The sequence below is a fragment of the Triturus cristatus genome, chromosome 4_1, assembly GCF_964204655.1.
Source record: "Triturus cristatus chromosome 4_1, aTriCri1.1, whole genome shotgun sequence".
Classification (NCBI taxonomy): domain Eukaryota; kingdom Metazoa; phylum Chordata; class Amphibia; order Caudata; family Salamandridae; genus Triturus; species Triturus cristatus.
This window is the reverse complement of record NC_140585.1, coordinates 367819241-367837166: the sequence shown is the minus strand read 5'-3', so window position 1 is coordinate 367837166 and position 17926 is coordinate 367819241. Positions and strand designations below refer to the sequence as shown.

At 45.3% G+C, this 17926-nt stretch overlaps 1 protein-coding gene across 2 annotated transcripts in view; it reads left to right on the top strand.

Annotated features, from left to right (window-relative positions):
- The window catches only part of TTC38 (tetratricopeptide repeat domain 38), a 508844-nt gene extending 491126 nt beyond the window's left edge, over positions 1-17718 (top strand). For both annotated transcript variants that reach the window (XM_085652408.1, XM_085652407.1), the window contains one exon: positions 17025-17718. In XM_085652408.1, the coding sequence (XP_085508534.1) occupies positions 17025-17157 (133 nt within the window). In that variant the 3' untranslated portion in view covers positions 17158-17718. The remainder of the gene's footprint in view (positions 1-17024) is intronic.
- Positions 17719-17926: the final 208 nt, after the last annotated feature.

The following is a 17926-nucleotide window of genomic DNA, read 5'->3' as shown; positions in this document are numbered from 1 at the left end:
TGTCACGTAATGTAGTCGCTTATTGTGTCGCTGTGCTTGGTATTGAAAGTAATTGCTCTGCTTAAGGAACATACCCGACTCAGAAACTCGCTGAAACTCTTTATTAGTATATGAGCTGCAGGTAGCACAGCTCGCAAGCAATCAGAGCTGTGCACCTGTGTCTGAATGTAATCACACTGTCTACAGCACTTGACACTTCAAGAGCTAATTGACAAAGTTTCCAAGAAAGTGCAAGATTTGTCATTTCGCTCATGGGGTGCAGAAAGCAAAAATTAGAAAATCATTGGTAACCACAGCTCAATATTTCCGAGTTGTGTTGACTGAAGCTCATGCAGTAGTTTGTTTAGTTTTTGTAGCTGGTCTGATTTTGATCATAACAGGCTCACAGCTCCCTTCTGCCTCTGAGTGATGTGGTCATGATGACATGGCCTCGCATTCAACACCTTATCGTGTTCGCCTTTTTTAAAGCATGGTACACGTGTCCCTGCCTATCCTTACTCTGTGTGTTTCTTGCACGCTTTAATGGCTGTGACGTCTTTAAAAGAGTTCTGCTGTCGAAACTCAGCAATTAGCCAGCTGGACTAGGGCACTCGCAGTCAGCAAAGTCTTTATTCCTTTATAAATCGAACAAGAGCGACCCCCAGTGAGCACAAGTTCAAAGACCTCAGGCCAGTAAAAATAAATAAATAAAGTGAGCGCGGTGTCCCTAGTGGACGCTGGGCTCCCCCTCGCATGGCGCTGCCTCGCTGCTGCTGCCGAGGAGCTCAAGCTAGTAAAAATAAATAAAGTGAGTGTGGTGTCCCTAGCGGACACCGCGCTCATTAAAGGGATAAAAAGCATACCATTTGAGCGCATAGCGCTGCAGCCGCCATTGTCCCCATCTGTGTCCATTTTAAAAATAGTGCTCACCCACCAGATAAAGCCCACCGTGTAACGCCGCAAGTAAACAATCCAGTCCGGATGGGCGGGGCCAAAAGGAGACGGGACGTTAACCAAGAAGCCTCATTTGCAATCGAAGGCCAGCGTTTAACATAAATGTTGACGCCAGCCAATCAAAATGATGGGTGTGGCTACAACTCCACTGCAGAAATGTTATCGATTACAATAAGCCTCGCAGAGCGAGGAGCGTATGCGCGCTCCAGAGCTAGGTCTGCGAGACCTAAAAAGGGGGATAAGTCTAATCCGCAAAACTACAGACCCAGCTCCCTTTTTGATAGTACAGCAAAGCTGGTGGGATGCCTCCTGTTCAACAGGTTGGAGAATAGGGTTAGAGAGAGGAACATCGTAATACCAGTGCAATATGGTTTCCAAAAAGGTGGTAAGGGGACTATAGACCAATGCCTCAACCTAAGTTTGACCATAGCCAAATATACATTGGCAAAATCAGAGAAAATCTATGTGACATTCATGGATTTCTCGGCTGCTTTTGATTGTGTTTCCCACTCTAAATTATAGACCATCATGGAAGAGATTGGCATCGATGCAGCGATAATAATTTTTGTCTGTCAGATGTATGTCCAAGCTACTGCCTGTGTCGCTATGGCAGGGATGGAGAGTGTACGAGGCATTTAAGAGAAACGGGGTTTAACCCCTTCCACACGGGGGTAATTCTCCCGCTGCGCGGGGGCGGTGGTGGTGGCGCTGTGCTCGTGACGAGCCCAGCTCGTCATGAGGCACAGTGGAGCTGTGCTCATGACGAGCTGAGCTCGTCACGACCCCGCCCACTGATTGATTCTCCCGCACAGGCAGGGAATCAACCGCGCGTGGGCCGGCCGCGACGGTTATGACGAACCCAGCTCGTCATGAGCACAGCTGCATTGTGCCTCATGACGAGCTGGGCTCGTCATGAGCACCGAAGCGGTTAAGACAAGGTTGCGTCCCTGCTTCCTTTTTACTTTCATTATACACTAACGGGGTGCAGGCAGCGTGACAGGAGCCATGAAAGATGTACCCATTTTCACCCCAGCACTCCTCTGCGTACTGCTCTGCAGACGATGCTGTGTTAGTTGCAAAACCTGGGGTGGTGTTACAAAAAGTCATAGAAACCTATTCAAACTTTGACTGGTTTGGACCTTCGTGTTAACGAAACTAAAGCCGTACTAGTGGCAGGGACACGCCATAATAGACTTCCAGCGTTTCACATAGTCACGCAAGTTGGCAGTGGTGAACACCTTTTCCTATCTGGGGGTTGTGTTTGACAGAAAACACCCATGGTTAAACATGGTAGACAACAGAGCACTAGTCATGGAAAAAAACATAAGGCCTATCTTTAGCTTCATTAAGAAGCTGGGGTCTAAGACGATCGGGGCAACAAAAAAGGTGTATGCTGCAAAATCTGTTGCTATAGCATTGTATGGGGTGGGGGTGGGGATGGCAGTGATTGATCCTCTACAAAGAATAGAGGATGGTTTTTATAAAAGATTATTAGCCCTCCTAAGTAATTGCTCAAATTTTAACTGTCACGCCGAGCTAGAGGCCACCTTACATTTCCAATATTGTGAGGCTAGCACCTATTTTGTTATGGCATTCGATTTGGTAGAGAGAGACACTGTTAGCCTGACCAAATATAGTACCACTGACTGTCTGACATTAGATGTACATAAGATCATTTAGTTGCAATATTTGAAATCTACGCTGGGAACCATGGGTCTGGGAGATCTATAAGTTAATCCATTTAGCTGTAGATCTGTGTCCAAAGCAAGAATCAAACACATCTTCCTAGAGAAGACTATAGGTAAGAGAGAGAGGAAGCCAGTCTTAATAAAACCTCAGTAAAGCTGTACCTCACGTGAACTCTCTCTACTTAGGCTAGAGAATCATACTTAATATTTGTGTCAAATCCACAACATCGCTTTATTCTAGTTAGAATCCGTTTGAACCTTATAAATGGGTTTCCCAAAGAATATCTATTCGCTAAATGACCTGTCAGTTTGCCCTTGTGATAAAAGGTCAGTCCAGTCAGATTTTCACATATTTTTTGTTGTTGTTTTCACAACTTACATAAGAAAATGTATATTCTCCCCCTTTTGCGTAAGCTCCATTTTAAACAATGCCGCCCTCACTCCATTTTATAAAACAACTGTCTAATCCCTTTATTTGTTACACTACGGCTTTGTTTCCATGGTCCTCCTTGATTAGTAGAAGGGCCTTGACAGAATGGGAGAGCGAAGGATTAAAGGGAGGCAACAAAGATACATTTTGAGGGCACAATTACAGTTTTGTGGTGATTGTCTTTTTAACTTTCGGATTTTAAACAGAGATTTTAATTCTGTCTCTGAGGCATTTTATATGATATGTACCTATTTTATTACAGATGTTTTTATTTCGTGTGCTTTATAGGCAACGGAAACATTGCGAAATAAAGATTTTTGATGATGATGAATATATCTCGAGAGCTTGGATTTTGAAGAATCTGTTTACCAAACCAAAACTCCAACAATCGCAAAAATTCAATATTTTTTTAAACATTCATTCCCTAAATTTCCAATGTCCTTACAACAATGCCCAAACTAAAGCAGTACTGAGCTCCATTACTTTAACTGAAAAATATGCCAAAATCACAATAATTATGACTTGTAGCAACCTGCAATTCAAAACCGTGTACACAAAAAGGTCACACATCTTCAAGTAGGTGGAAACCATTCGCTAACAGGAAGGTGTCCCCAGAGGACCCCTTCCCCTTTGTGAATGGGTGTGCAAATATGTTTTAAGAGCAGGCAGTGGTCTCAGGGACCACTGCCTGCCCTTAAAAAATTAAACTGAAAAGTTTCATTTTTCTTTTTTAAATGCATCCTGTTTTCCTTCAAGTGCTAGCCATTCAGTGTACAACAGTGTCTCAGACACTGTTTGCCATTCCCAATGGGGTCGCAGATTGCGACAGCCTCATTAATATTCTTGAGTCTTGCAATTTGCAACCTCATTGGGAATCGCAAACTAAATTTGCACAGACATATGGTTTTACTGATAAATCTATATTGCATACAAATAATGTGTGGAAATCAGGTTTTAGTGACTGGAAAGGCTTCTTCAAAGAAAAACAATTTGCAAACATCCGGACCCAACACTAGATGACAGGAGTATGCAAAGCATGTGAATCTACAGCTCTACATGCCTAAAAAAGATGCTTTCTGGGTAAGTAACATGATCGTTCTATCACATTTCAGAATTACAAAAAAACTGCTTCACTTTTGCATTCCTAACTGCTGAATGTGTTTAGTTCATGTATAGGTATTTCGGTTACAGGTATTTACATTTTGTAATATGTTCCAAAAATAAATCCTACAACCTTTCCTTTCACACTCCCTGTACTCCAGCAAGATTGTCACATAATTTACTTTACTTTTCTTTTTCTGACTTTAAAGTGAGAGGAATTTATAAACAACAATCCCTATATTAAAAAAATGAGCAGCAGTTTTTCCAGAGACATAGCCTAACATTGGACCTATGTTTTAGAAGCGCAGGAACTGTGACAAGATAAATACAGAATTTAAAGTCAGCTTTATTTATTGCTTGGACTTGTGCGACCCACCAAAAATCATCTCGCCTCCCACAGTTTGCGAAAAGCTAGTGTGGACCGATCCATGGTGGGGGAAATGTTACCTCCATATCTTATCTATTCTATTACCTTTGTGTTGCCCTGCCCACATTCTCCACCAAAACTGATGACGTTGACTTAAAGATAAAGCATCTATGTCGGATCGGGGTGGTGAGGTTCCGTGTGGGACGGAACGACACTTTTTGAGTGGTGACGAATATGGATGAATTTGGTGTCTACGAACCGCAAATGACGAGTATAGTGGGTGTACTCAGTTTCGCTATGCAACCACGTATGGTTCGTCTTATTTTTGGGTTTGTTCATCCGAACCCTCGGGTTCCATTTTAGATACAGCATCCATTTTGTTTCTTGCCCTCAAGTAGCCAGCGAACGGACTTTGTCCGCTTCGTGACCCTGGGATTCCCAAGCTTACACGAGGGACACGTGTTTCTTTGAGGGTGACTTTTTACGATGAGGGAAATGACACGGCGAAGGCAGATGGCCCCGCTCGAGGCTCATCTTGCCGTGCCGGTCTATTGTTTCAGTCATGCATACATTGGACACGAGGTCTTTGATCCCGTTATCAAGTTTCCTTTATTACTCCCAACACTCTTTCCTAATCTGTTGTGCATCCTTGTCCTTTCTTTGCAGCTGTTTTCGTCCCTTTTCCTAATGTGTTTACGGTCAGGATGGAATGTGTTTTATTGCGGAAAAGATATGTTTTTACAGTTGGGAACCGGCAATGCTGTTGTAATTATGTTCCGGCCTCCTGAAACATGAACACGACTTTGTTGAAGTTTATTGTGGGAACTGAGTTGTAACCCTTGTTCGCCATACTGTGCAATGGCAAAAACGTGTATAAAAGGAGCGATCCACTTTTGCAAATGGAAGCAGTCTCCGAGAACCTACACGTTGTGTACTTCTTGTGACCTCTGTATCCCTGCAGTAAATAAACGCTGATCTCTGACGTCGCTGGAAGTGTCCCGTGTCTCTGTGTTTTGTACGCCAGAACAGGTAACCCACGAAGGTTTCAGGTGTTGTTCCCTGGCACCGCTGGGTCTTAGAATAACCCAGTCCTTCAGTTGGCGCCCAACGTGGGGCGACATCAACGGTACCGGTCCAAAGCCCGACGATCGTGAGGAACTTCGTGTGAAATCTCCGAGGGAAGGTGCACCCCGCTTCATCGATCCAGTTGTCGAAATAAGTAGCCCGAAGACTTTTCCCGCGAAGATCCCCGCCTCCTGACGGCTGCGACGGACTGATGCCCTGACTGTCGACCTGTTTTGGCGCCTGGCGTAGTCCTTTGTACGGCGAGACGATAGACGGGCCTTCCTGGTGACGCCATTGTTCTCTCAGTTAAGTATTTGTGGGTCGCTCCCAGTGTTCCTTTGTTGTTTGCATGGTTCCATAGCATTTGTGGTTCTTAGTTGTTGGATTTTATTTGACGATTGCAATTGCCAAAAACCGAGGGTCTTGCATCTTTTGTGCGAGGACATCATAATTCGATAGCCCTTGAAGTTTGTATACTCGGTTAGTGTGCACGATGCCTGGCCGTAGTACTTTGTTTGGGTTTTTCAGATGTTGCAGAATGGATTCCCAGCTGGAGGATTCGTGTCCGATACCTCGGGTTGGAACTCCAATTTACGAGCTCTATAGTCGCCATGGCGTGGGTCCTATCGTATATAATGAATATTGGGTCCGCTACACTAAAAATGATGGCGTTCTTAGTTGGCCATCACATGGTAGTTTCGAAACTGCCGTCTTAGATAATTTGGAAGCTAAACGGTTTAAAAAGAAGGCTAGGCCGGCCATGTTTGATTCCTTCCGGTTATGGCGGAAAGAGGCTAAGCAGAAAGAAATCAAACAGAGTAAGAAAAATAAAAAAGAAGGTGTCATTACGGTGATGCGAAATGCAGAACAGTATCAGCGAGACAAAGCTGAGAAAGAGCAAGAAATTAGTGCTCGACTTCATCATATGGCAGTGGATAAATGTTATCCGGTGTTACCGTCTAATGCCGATAAGACGGGAGAAGAAGCGATAGAGGATTCGCTACTATCTTATTTGTTGAAATCGCCACCTCCCTATGCTCCCGATACTGTGGGTCCTGTGATTCTACCTCTTCCTCAACCTGCTGTTTTGGCGGCTGCTGGTCAGCCCGCCGTTCCTCCCGCTCTCCCGAATCCTCTTGTACCGCAGATCGTTCATCCTCCTTTACCGGCTTTTCTTCCTACTGCGCCTCTCCAAGTCCCTCCTCAGTCTGTCGTTCCCGCTACTCCTGGTGCCGCGTCTACTTCTACTGCCTCTACTCCTACTGTCGCTGCGCCTGCACCTTCTTCCTCTTCTCCTTCTGTTCGTAGCCGTCTCCTGACTGCTGTTGCTACTCTTTATTCTCCGCTTTTTGGGCCAATACTCGGCTCGACTCTTTCAGATGTTGCCCAGAGGCGCAGCCAGCTTCCTGATGGTAGGGAACGTGAATCGTTGGTAAAAATGGCACGTAAATGGATTCGTAATCCTGTTAAATACACTTCGCGTGTAGTGTTTGAAACATTTTCTCAGTTTAATGCGCCCACGCAACGACTCGTGTTTGAGGAAATGTGTAAATCATTGAGGGAGGAGTGGGATCATGATGTGGTCGATAATGTACCGTCTGAGGTTTCTGAGCTCCAGCATCAATTCACGACTGGCGTGATTGTAGGGAATAAGGTTCGAGATGCTCTAGAACGCCTGTTATCCTTTCGGTGTACAGTGCAACCTCGAGCATTGTTTAAAGAAGAGACCGCAGAGTGGATGGCGAAACCTGGTCAATATCCTATGCGGGAAGTTCCTCCAGTGTGGATGCCAGGTGATCCTAATGCTAACCCTGCTGTCCCAGGCCGTTTTCAGAGAGTGTGGATACACCTCCCTTGGAAACGATCGGAAGTTTTACAGGTGAAGCAAACTTTGCCTGATCCTCGTAAAAATCCTGCAGGTTATTATAAGGAGCTGTCCCAATTAGGGGATGCTACTGTTATGAACCTTGCTGATATTGACATGTTGTTTGGCAATGTAGTGCCTCAGCCGATTTGGGCGAAAATTCGTCACGAGAATCACGCGGCCGAGTTAGGCGGTGACTGGGCTGCCCTTACGGCGGCAGACGCTCAGCAAGTTGGTGGGGCTAAACCTGAACAGCTTATTGTGGAGCTGCCCCAGAGTATAATTACCCTTATGAAAACGCTTATGCCAGCGATGCGCGTCAATTGGGACAAGTTGTCCGCGTGCAAGCAAAAGAGGGATGAAAGCGTCTCCGATTTCTTTACGAGATTCGAGGAAGCATTTGTTGATCATAGTGGTCAGGACATGAGTTCGGAGGGTGGTCAGCGGTTGTTCGTTGATAAGTTTGTATCGAACTTGTTGCCCTAACTTAGCAACAAGTTGAAAAATTCTGAGAGTTTGTGGGCTGTTTCTACCACTGCTCAAATATTGGCTACGGCCCAATATTACGAAAATAGAGAGAAGGGAGAAAGTGAACATGCAGATAAGAAAACGAAGGATCTTAAAACTAAGGTCTTATTGCAGCAAGCGTATCCTCCGCGCTCAAATTTCAGTGACTCGCAACAGACAAATCGATCACAATCACAGTTTTCCAGGTCGCAGACGCGAAATGACTATCCCGCACCTCGTTTTGTGTTGGGATATAATCAGTGTGCGTATTGTTGAGGGGAGGGCCATTTGAAGTTTAATTGTCCAGTTCTCCGTGATAGGAACAATGGTGTGTCAGCTCGAGGAGGTCGTCGTGGTCCTCAACAAGCTTCACGTGGTAGAGGTCGTGGAGTTACTCAGAATCAGGCCGAGCGTCTTGCCACTTCCTCAGACTCGCAGAATTGTTTCGATCGACGCGACCTCTCGTCTGGTAGATCTGCACAGTATCATGTGGATGACTATTACGTCGAGCGTGATGTTGATACGGATGGTATCTACTAGGACAGCCATAGACAAAGGAAGGGAGAAGTATCAGTTCCGGTTGATCAGAGAGGGCCTTATGTTGCAGTTGCTGCATTGGGCGTCGTTGAGCCTTTTCTGTTGGACACTGGTGCAGCGAAAAGTTCCATTATGCATTCGAAACTCCCTGGCGCACCTTTGTCTGGCTTAACGAATGTTTCCGTTGGATTCTCTGGCGCCCCCGTTAGCAATCCAGTTTCTAGCCCCTTGCTCCTTACGATTGGGTCTCATGAGTTAGAAGCTCCTTTGATTTTGACTACTGGTTGTGGTGAGAATCTTTTGGGCTTGGATTTGTTAAAGAGGTTACATGCGACTTTGTACTGCTCTCCTACAGGTGTGGAGCTTACATTGGGTGAGAGGGTGATTTCTCCTATGTATCTATCGATCGATAAGCTCCCACCGGAATAGAGTTCTTTTCCGGCTTCTTTGTGGGCGACAGGTCCCAATGATGTGGGCCTGCTGGATATATCACCTTATGTTGTTCAATTGAAAGTTGATGCGTGCTTACCACGCATACCACAGTATCGTATCTCCCTTGATGGTGAACGGGCACTATTAGCGATCATTTATGATCTGATCGATAAAGATGTTATCGAGGAGACACGAGGTAACGTGTGTAATAGTCCTGTGTTGCCTATTTTGAAGCGAACTGATCCCTCCAAGCCTCCTGTGTACCGTCTAGTTATTGACTTACGGGAAGTAAATAAAATTGTTGTCCCGCAGTTTCCTGTGGTACCCGACATTACAGCTTTACTGACTCTGATTCCAGCCTCTGCATCATGGTTCTCGGTAATCGATCTGAAGAATGCGTTCTTTAGCATTCCGATTGCTGAGGAAAGTCGTGATTTGTTCGGCTTTTCATTAGGAGGTCGCAGCTTCCGGTTCAAACGTGCACCTCAAGGCTACTGTGAGAGCCCATCGATCTACAGCCAAGCTCTTAAGTAGGCCTGGGCGAAGCACTACGCTACGCTCGCGTAGTTTGCGAAGTTCGCGCTACTTCGCACTACGCGAACTGCACGTAGCACAGTGCGAACACGCGTAGCGTAGTGTTGCGTAGTGCTGCGGTCATTTTTTGCTTGCTCGCGGTCCTCAACGTCAAGTTGGCGACCGCGAGCAAGCAAAATGACATCCTGGCGAGACTTTTTCCTTGTTCGCGATCGCGAGCATGGAAAATAAACCTCCCGGCGAGATTCCCAACGCGAGAAGGTCAGGTTTCTCATTGCGAGGGGTCGCGTATGCTCGCGACCGCTCGCGATGAGAAACTACCAGTTCGCGTTGAGAAAGCTGCAGCTCGAGTAAAAATCTACTCGAGCAGCAGAAAACTACAGTTCGCACTGTGCAAGATGCCATTTTCAATGATTGCACAGTGCCGGTTGCTTGTCCGCACTGTGCAATCATTGAAAACAACATCTTGCACAGTGCGAACATGTTACTTCGCAGTTCGCGAAGTGCTACGCGTAGCTCGCGTAGTGCGAACTTCACTTTGCGTAGCTTCGCGAAGTGCTACTTCGCGAACTACGCCCACCCTTACTCTTAAGAGTCAACTGGATGCATTTGTGCTGCCGACTGGTGCGGCTTTGATTCAGTACGTCGACGATCTGTTGGTAGCTGCAGACACTGAACAAGTTTGCAAGACTGCTACTGTGTCACTGTTACAGCATCTCTGTGATTTACACCACAAAGTGTCACCTTCTAAACTATAATATTGTTGTCAAGAAGTTACCTACTTAGGTCACTTATTGTCAAAGGCGGGAAGAAGGTTGACCCCTGAAAGAATCGCAGCAATTGCTCGAATGGCTGTGCCGACGACTCAGAGAGATGTGCGTGCCTTTTTAGGTATCACGTCATACTGTAGACAGTGGATTCCAAATTTTTCACTGTTAGCGAAGCCATTGATAGCTCTCACGTGCAAGGATGTTTCGACTCCCTTGCCATGGACGGAGGAATGTCAGAAAAGTTTTTCTGAACTACGTGATGCGTTGTGTTCGGCTCCTGTGTTAGGTACTCCTGATTACAGCAAGCCATTCACACTATACGTTCACGAGAGGGAAGGTTGTGCGTTAAGTGTTTTAACGCAACAATTTGGTGGCAAGCAGCGCCTGTGTGCATATTTTTCCTCGACCTTAGACCCGGTAGCCAGAGCGTTGCCAAGTTGCTTGAGGGCGACAGCGGCAGCAGCGGCGTCTATTCGGCAGTCCGCAGGTCTTGTCATGGATAATATGCTCATGGTGATGGTTCCGCATGCGGTTGACACTCTCTTGAACCGGACAAAAACTCAACATCTGACGAGTGCAAGGTTGTCTGGGTACGAGCTGACCCTTTTGGCAAGTCATATACAGATTAAACGTTGTAATGTACTGAATCCGGCGACATTGTTGCCGATTAATATGGAATCAGATGATATACCGCCACATGATTGTTATTTACGAACTGAGGAAGAAACAAAGGGTCGTGTGGACCTGAAAAACACTCCCTTGACAGATCCTGATGGTACTTTGTATGTGGATGGTTCTTGCTTCAAATTGCCGAATGGCGATGTGACGACTGCGTATGCTGTAGTGACGTTGAGCACGGTTGTGGAAACTGCGAGATTGAATCAGAATTCAGCACAAGCGGCAGAATTGATTGCATTGACAAGAGCGTGTGTTTTATCTAAAGGAAAGCGAGTGAATGTGTTTACCGACAGTCAGTACGCATTCGGCGTTGCGCACAACTTTGGAAGACTGTGGAGAGAAAGAGGATTTATGACATCGCATGGTACGAAGATCCAACACGGGCAGCTCGTGAATGACCTTTTGGATGCACTTACATTGCCTAAACAAGTGGTGATTGTTAAATGTAGTGCACATCGGAAAGTGACGGATGATGTTGGTCGTGGTAATGCGTTTGCGGATGAGATTGCTAAGGAAACGGCTAAGGATTGTACGACCCGAATGTATGTTACGAGTTCAGTGAGGTGGCCGACGGAGACTGGTATGTGTGAAAATACTGTTGAGAGTGTGAAAGCAATTCAGAACGAAGCTACTAAAGCTGAAAAGACCAAGTGGAAAGAAAGTACGGGGAAGTTGGATATGCATGGATGTTGGGTTGACCTGACGGAATGTCAGACGTGGATGTTACCAGATGCGTACGTATTAGCTGTCGTGACGATGGCTCATGGGTTGTCACATATTAGTGCAAAAGGAATATGTAGGTTCTTGTCCCCTGTGTGGAAGAATGAGGGTATTGCTAAGTGTGCCGAGAGAGTGGTTAAGAATTGTATGGTGTGTTTGATGCACAATCCTGGCAAGGGCACCCCCACTCCACCTGGTCATTTTGCTCCTCCTGTCTGTCCCTTTGAGGTTATCCAACTGGACTTTATCCATATGGAGAGATGCAATAACTTGAAGTATGTTTTGGTTGTGGTTTGTGCGTTCTCCAGATGGATTGAGGCCTATCCTCTTAAGGATAATACTGCCCTGTCCACAGCGAAAATCCTGCTGAAGGAATACTTTCCTCGGTATGGAATGCCACGGATCGTGTGGTCGGATAATGGAAGCGAGTTTGTGGGAAGTGTAATGCAGAGTGTGTGTAAGGGCCTTGGAATTCGTCAAAAATTCCATAGCGCTAATCATCCTCAGGCAGCGGGTTTGGTTGAAGGGTACAATGGTACCCTGAAACTCAAACTCGGAAAGATACAAGCTACGACTGGTCTATCATGGCCAGATGCCTTGCCTCTGGCTCTCCTATCAACCAGAGCGACTGTACACTCTCGAGTAGGGCTTAGCCCATATGAGATTGTGTTCGGCCGCCCTGCGAACATTTGGGGAGTCCCGAGACCTAAGGCTATTGATAGTCTTGAGTATCCAATGCTAATTGATTACCTTCATGATTTGACCACTAAACTACGGTTAATCCATCAACAGGTCTTTGAAGCTCTACCGGCGCAGACAGAGGGTCCTGGACATCAGCTCCGGCCAGGCGACAGGGTCGTTACCCGAAATTTTGGTCGGAAACGTAACTTGGAGCCAAGATTCGTAGGACCCTTTCAAGTCTTGTTGACAACGAGGACTGCGGTTCGACTGGAGGGCCGGAAAAACTGGGTCCACGCTAGCCATACGAAAAAGGTACCGATCCCCTTACCAACAGACGGTTGGGTGAGAACTGGGATTTCGGCAACGGAAACTGAGACTCCTTTACACTTTGTGCCGTTTAGTGACGCTCAACCTCTAGGGGATGATTTGTCACTGCCAAACCCATATGTGGAGTCATCAGTAGCAGAGAACCCAAGGTCCGACTCGTTGTCCACTTTATCGAACACTGTTGCGCCAGCTGAACAATTGTTTACAGAGCAAACTCGACCTGGAAGAAGTCGATACTTTCTTCGTTCAAGGACTAATAAAAATTAAGTCTTATATTGTTTTTTTTCCTTTTCCGGTGCGATGAGCATTATGGACAATTACATCCTTTCTTTTTGAGTTTTTATGTGTTTTCCACTGCTAAAGAGATTTGTATTAAAATTGAACGTTTCGAGAAAAACCTACCATCCGGGTTACCGTAGGGCCGTGCGGGTACTTCTTTCTGTTTAGCAGGTTTCTGACGCTAGGTCGGTTACTTTTGTCGATTCCTGGGAACTCCTGGGGATTGATAATCGCTACTCAGAACGAAGTGCGTCAAGTACGTCACGGACGGTTTGTAGAGGATGGCGTTCTCTAAACTGTTGGAAGTAGAAAGGATGTCGGCGCAGAGATCAGAGTTATATAGGGTTGTACGAACAATATGTTTTCTGTTTCAGGTGTTCCTACTGTTTCTGACCGTATCTATGCTATTGGTGGGTGGAGTGTATTTTGGAGTACCGTTGTTATTACCTTCTGTTCCACCTACTCTTTCTCCCAAACTAAGCTCCCTCACCACTGTTTCCCCACATTCTTTTCATCCTTTGCCTCTACATGAACAGGTTAGACGTGCGGGATTTATGAATAACTCCTTCGTTCAACTTCTACATCAGCATCAGTTGGTGATGAATACTACCAATTGTTGGGTGTGTGGGTTAATGCCACATACCATGGATAGGGGTATTCCGTATTTGGTCCTTCCTTACAGCTCCCAGGGCTCAGCTCGAGCATTCCAAACTATGTTCCGTAGTGCACTAGATTCCTACCCCAGTCGAGAGCCACGTTCTGTCAATTTTGGTCCTGGGCCGTATCACAAGCCTTTGGCGATAGCGATAGCGGATTTAAATAGAGATGTTTTTGATGCATCGCTTATCCCAGATGAAGAAGTGCAGGCCTATAAGGATCTGAGCGAGGCTGAGTATAGTACGTCAGTGGGTGATAGACAGCTTAAGAGCTCGTCCCCAATATGGATTGTACCACACCTCGGTAATTTCTGCTTGAAAGGTTTGGGTCGAAATCCGAGAGCACAACTTGGGAACAGTGCTTGCACTGACACGTATGTCCTACCGATGCTCTCTTCCCCTGTTTTTCTGACCGCTAGGGGCACTTATTTTGTATGTTATGAACGCGCATATACATGGTTACCCCGTGATTTTTCGGGTACCTGTTATATTGCGAATCTTTTACCACCGACTTTCACAGTTGCCTCAGACTATCACAAAACTAGAGTTGTGAGAGGCGTTATTAGCAAAGAGGATACTGCCGGTCAAGAAGCAGGAGACTTCTTTAAGGGTTTCTTGCCGTTTTGGGGGCCTATGGTTAATAGTAGGAACCTAAGACAGTTGACCCGTGTAGTTGAGTCGACTGCTAATATTACTGCAAGTGCCCTTGGTAATTTAACAGCTGAACTTCAGGCGGATAGACTCATGACGTTGCAGAACCGTATGGTTCTAGATGTTGTTCTTGCAGATAGAGGTGGTGTGTGTAAAGTTATCCATTCGAGTTGTTGCATTTTTATTCCTGACAATGCTCCAACTGTCTACCAAGCCATCTCGAAGTTGCACAAGATTTCCGAGTCCATACACGTGGACGAAGGTAATTGGACGCTTCTAGGATGGTTTTGGGGCCTGATGTCAACTTGGGGTTGGAAGATTCTGATGATCGTAGGGGTTGTTGTAACGTTTCTGTTCACGTGTTGTCTTTGTGTACAGTGTGGTCCTGCCTTATGTGGCCTCTGTGCTACAACGTGTATAAGACGGCCATCTGTTACCAAGGAGACGTTGATGAATAGAATGATGTTTCAGCAGCAGCTGAACGATCTGATGAATATTGAAATAGATTCCGATCTTGACTAGTGCTTGCCTACTTGAGGGCAAAAGGAGCGTCTGAGGTTCCGTGTGGGACGGAACGACACTTTTTGAGTGGTGACGAATATGGATGAATTTGGTGTCTACGAACCGCAAATGACGAGTATAGTGGGTGTACTCAGTTTCGCTATGCAACCACGTATGGTTCGTCTTATTTTTGGGTTTGTTCATCCGAACCCTCGGGTTCCATTTTAGATACAGCATCCATTTTGTTTCTTGCCCTCAAGTAGCCAGCGAACGGACTTTGTCCGCTTCGTGACCCTGGGATTCCCAAGCTTACACGAGGGACACGTGTTTCTTTGAGGGTGACTTTTTACGATGAGGGAAATGACACGGCGAAGGCAGATGGCCCCGCTCGAGGCTCATCTTGCCGTGCCGGTCTATTGTTTCAGTCATGCATACATTGGACACGAGGTCTTTGATCCCGTTATCAAGTTTCCTTTATTACTCCCAACACTCTTTCCTAATCTGTTGTGCATCCTTGTCCTTTCTTTGCAGCTGTTTTCGTCCCTTTTCCTAATGTGTTTACGGTCAGGATGGAATGTGTTTTATTGCGGAAAAGATATGTTTTTACAGTTGGGAACCGGCAATGCTGTTGTAATTATGTTCCGGCCTCCTGAAACATGAACACGACTTTGTTGAAGTTTATTGTGGGAACTGAGTTGTAACCCTTGTTCGCCATACTGTGCAATGGCAAAAACGTGTATAAAAGGAGCGATCCACTTTTGCAAATGGAAGCAGTCTCCGAGAACCTACACGTTGTGTACTTCTTGTGACCTCTGTATCCCTGCAGTAAATAAACGCTGATCTCTGACGTCGCTGGAAGTGTCCCGTGTCTCTGTGTTTTGTACGCCAGAACAGGTAACCCACGAAGGTTTCAGGTGTTGTTCCCTGGCACCGCTGGGTCTTAGAATAACCCAGTCCTTCAGTGGTGTTCTTCTGAAGGATGTATGAGGAAATGTGTCACAAAAAAGATTAGGTTTGATGTCAAATCAAATAGTATAGTCGGATAAATAAACCTTCTTGAGACAAGATAAAGATAGCAACCATGAAGGGTTATTAAATAATTAAGGTTAATTAACAAAAGCAAAATGTGATTTATCTCATCTTATATATAGGGAATTAACATAGCATTCAGTCAAATGCAGAATGAGATGACTTAAAGCCTCTCTCAATAGCACTAGTCTGCTGCCTAAGAGAAAATCTGAACAAGTACAGCTCACCTCCAGACTTCCTCTTTTATAGGAAAATACATAGTAAATATCACACAATTTATATAAGGTGCCCAAAATGATACATCTGTGTTACAGCAAAAAAATGATGGACAGAATGCTGACAATGCAAACATTCTCCCCCAGTCAAAGTATCTGGGTTAAATCCATCGTTCTTTTGCCCACTACGCCACCCCTGTTTGGACCCAGCCATATGCAAATCAGTCTTGACCCTGTGCCCCATGGGAACCGTCCAGACCGAACTGCCAGGCCAGGTCCTCCCTGGACTGGAAACAAGCTTCCAATGATACACAGGCTCAGAAATCACAATAGAGAATAAAATGCTGCAATGCCAAATACCATCCCCTAAATGAATAGTAATTACCCTCTCTTTGCCGTTCTGTTATTGTATGTGACAGCACAAGTCTTGGTGTGCGTAAAACGATGATAGACTTATGAAATAAATAGACCCTCTGAGCCCCAGGCAGGAAGAACTGGAGGAACTTTGAACAACAGCATTTTAGAGGAAAGCTTCCGCCCGCACAGAACAACATTATTTATTATGAGAGAATCACAGTACACATTAGATCTAATAATGTTTCAGTGCACATTTTGCTGCGAGTGGAGACAGCAAGAATGAAAACATTGTCACGTTTTTAAATCCAAAATGGAATTTGGGCCTAGTTCAAGCCTTATTTAGCCAACCCCAGGACAAGCAATTCTGTAGTGTGCTATAATCTTTCATGTGTAACTCATTCAGGTTACTAAATAGTCATTATTTAGTAAGAATCTACTCTATCACCTTGAATGAAAATAAAATAAGTTTTGGGCTTGGTTCTGTTAGCTTTGGCATTGTGAGATGTGTGGTCAAATACTCCGTTAAATCATCATTGTGTAAACCACGGAATATGGTTTGTCTGTAAACATAAAAACATTTATTATTTTCGGTAAACAGTTGTTTCTCCAGTTGATCGTGCTTCCCTCAAAAACGAGAAGCAGATGACATCTATTGTTACACCACTGCTTTTCAACAATCTAACAGATGTCTCTTTTTTCCAGTTCTTTGTTAATAGAGCGGGATGCTCTGAAGCCAAATTCGCCTCTGACGGAGAGACTCATGCGGAAGGCATCGGCTGTTCACGCTTTGGCACACCTCGGATCCCTGCCCAACAAGATAGTCGACAGTATCTGATTGCAGACAGAGTGGCCCTGATTGTGCTACTGAAGACATGATTTGCTTCAACAAGGGCTAGAGGATTTGATTAAAAAAGAATTCTAATTACATTCAAGTTTGGAGGGCTCTAATCCTTACTAATCACTAGCAGTCAAATCACACTCCGCGTATTGAAACCTGCAATCAAGATGTAAATCGATGAAATACAGGCGTCTAAGTAGTTCAGCTATGCCTGGCTGCTCAGTCAAACCCCAGTCCATGTAGCGATCCGCATGTCTGACAAAGATACAGGGTGATCGTATGAGAACCCACCACTGCTTGTTCATGGCATTGATGAGGTGGTTATCATGATAATGCTGTGCTTTCAGTTCACAAAACCTACCGAATGGTAAGGCCCCTTCTTTACAGCGAGTTAGAATGCAGGTACTCGAGTTTCCCATTTCTTAGGTGTTGCATGTTTATTAATCTCCCCTTTAATATCATCACTGGGAGGGTCCAGTTTATTTGTAACTTCTGTAAAGATTGCCCCACTGTTCAGCGTGTGATATGCAAATTAAATTCATGATCTGTGGAGTTTCACCTTTGCAAGACGTGGAAGTTTAATTCGTTGAGCAGTCAGATGATTCCACCTAGGGAGGGGTGACCTATTTGTTTTACTTTGTGATGTGCATCTCTCTTGACAGACCATTTGCAGCAGCCACCTTGCTATGTGCTTTCCTACTGCCTGCTGTTCTTTGCCCTTTTTTTACCAAGTTGCACTGCCTCTTGCTCTATTCCCGTGGAGTTT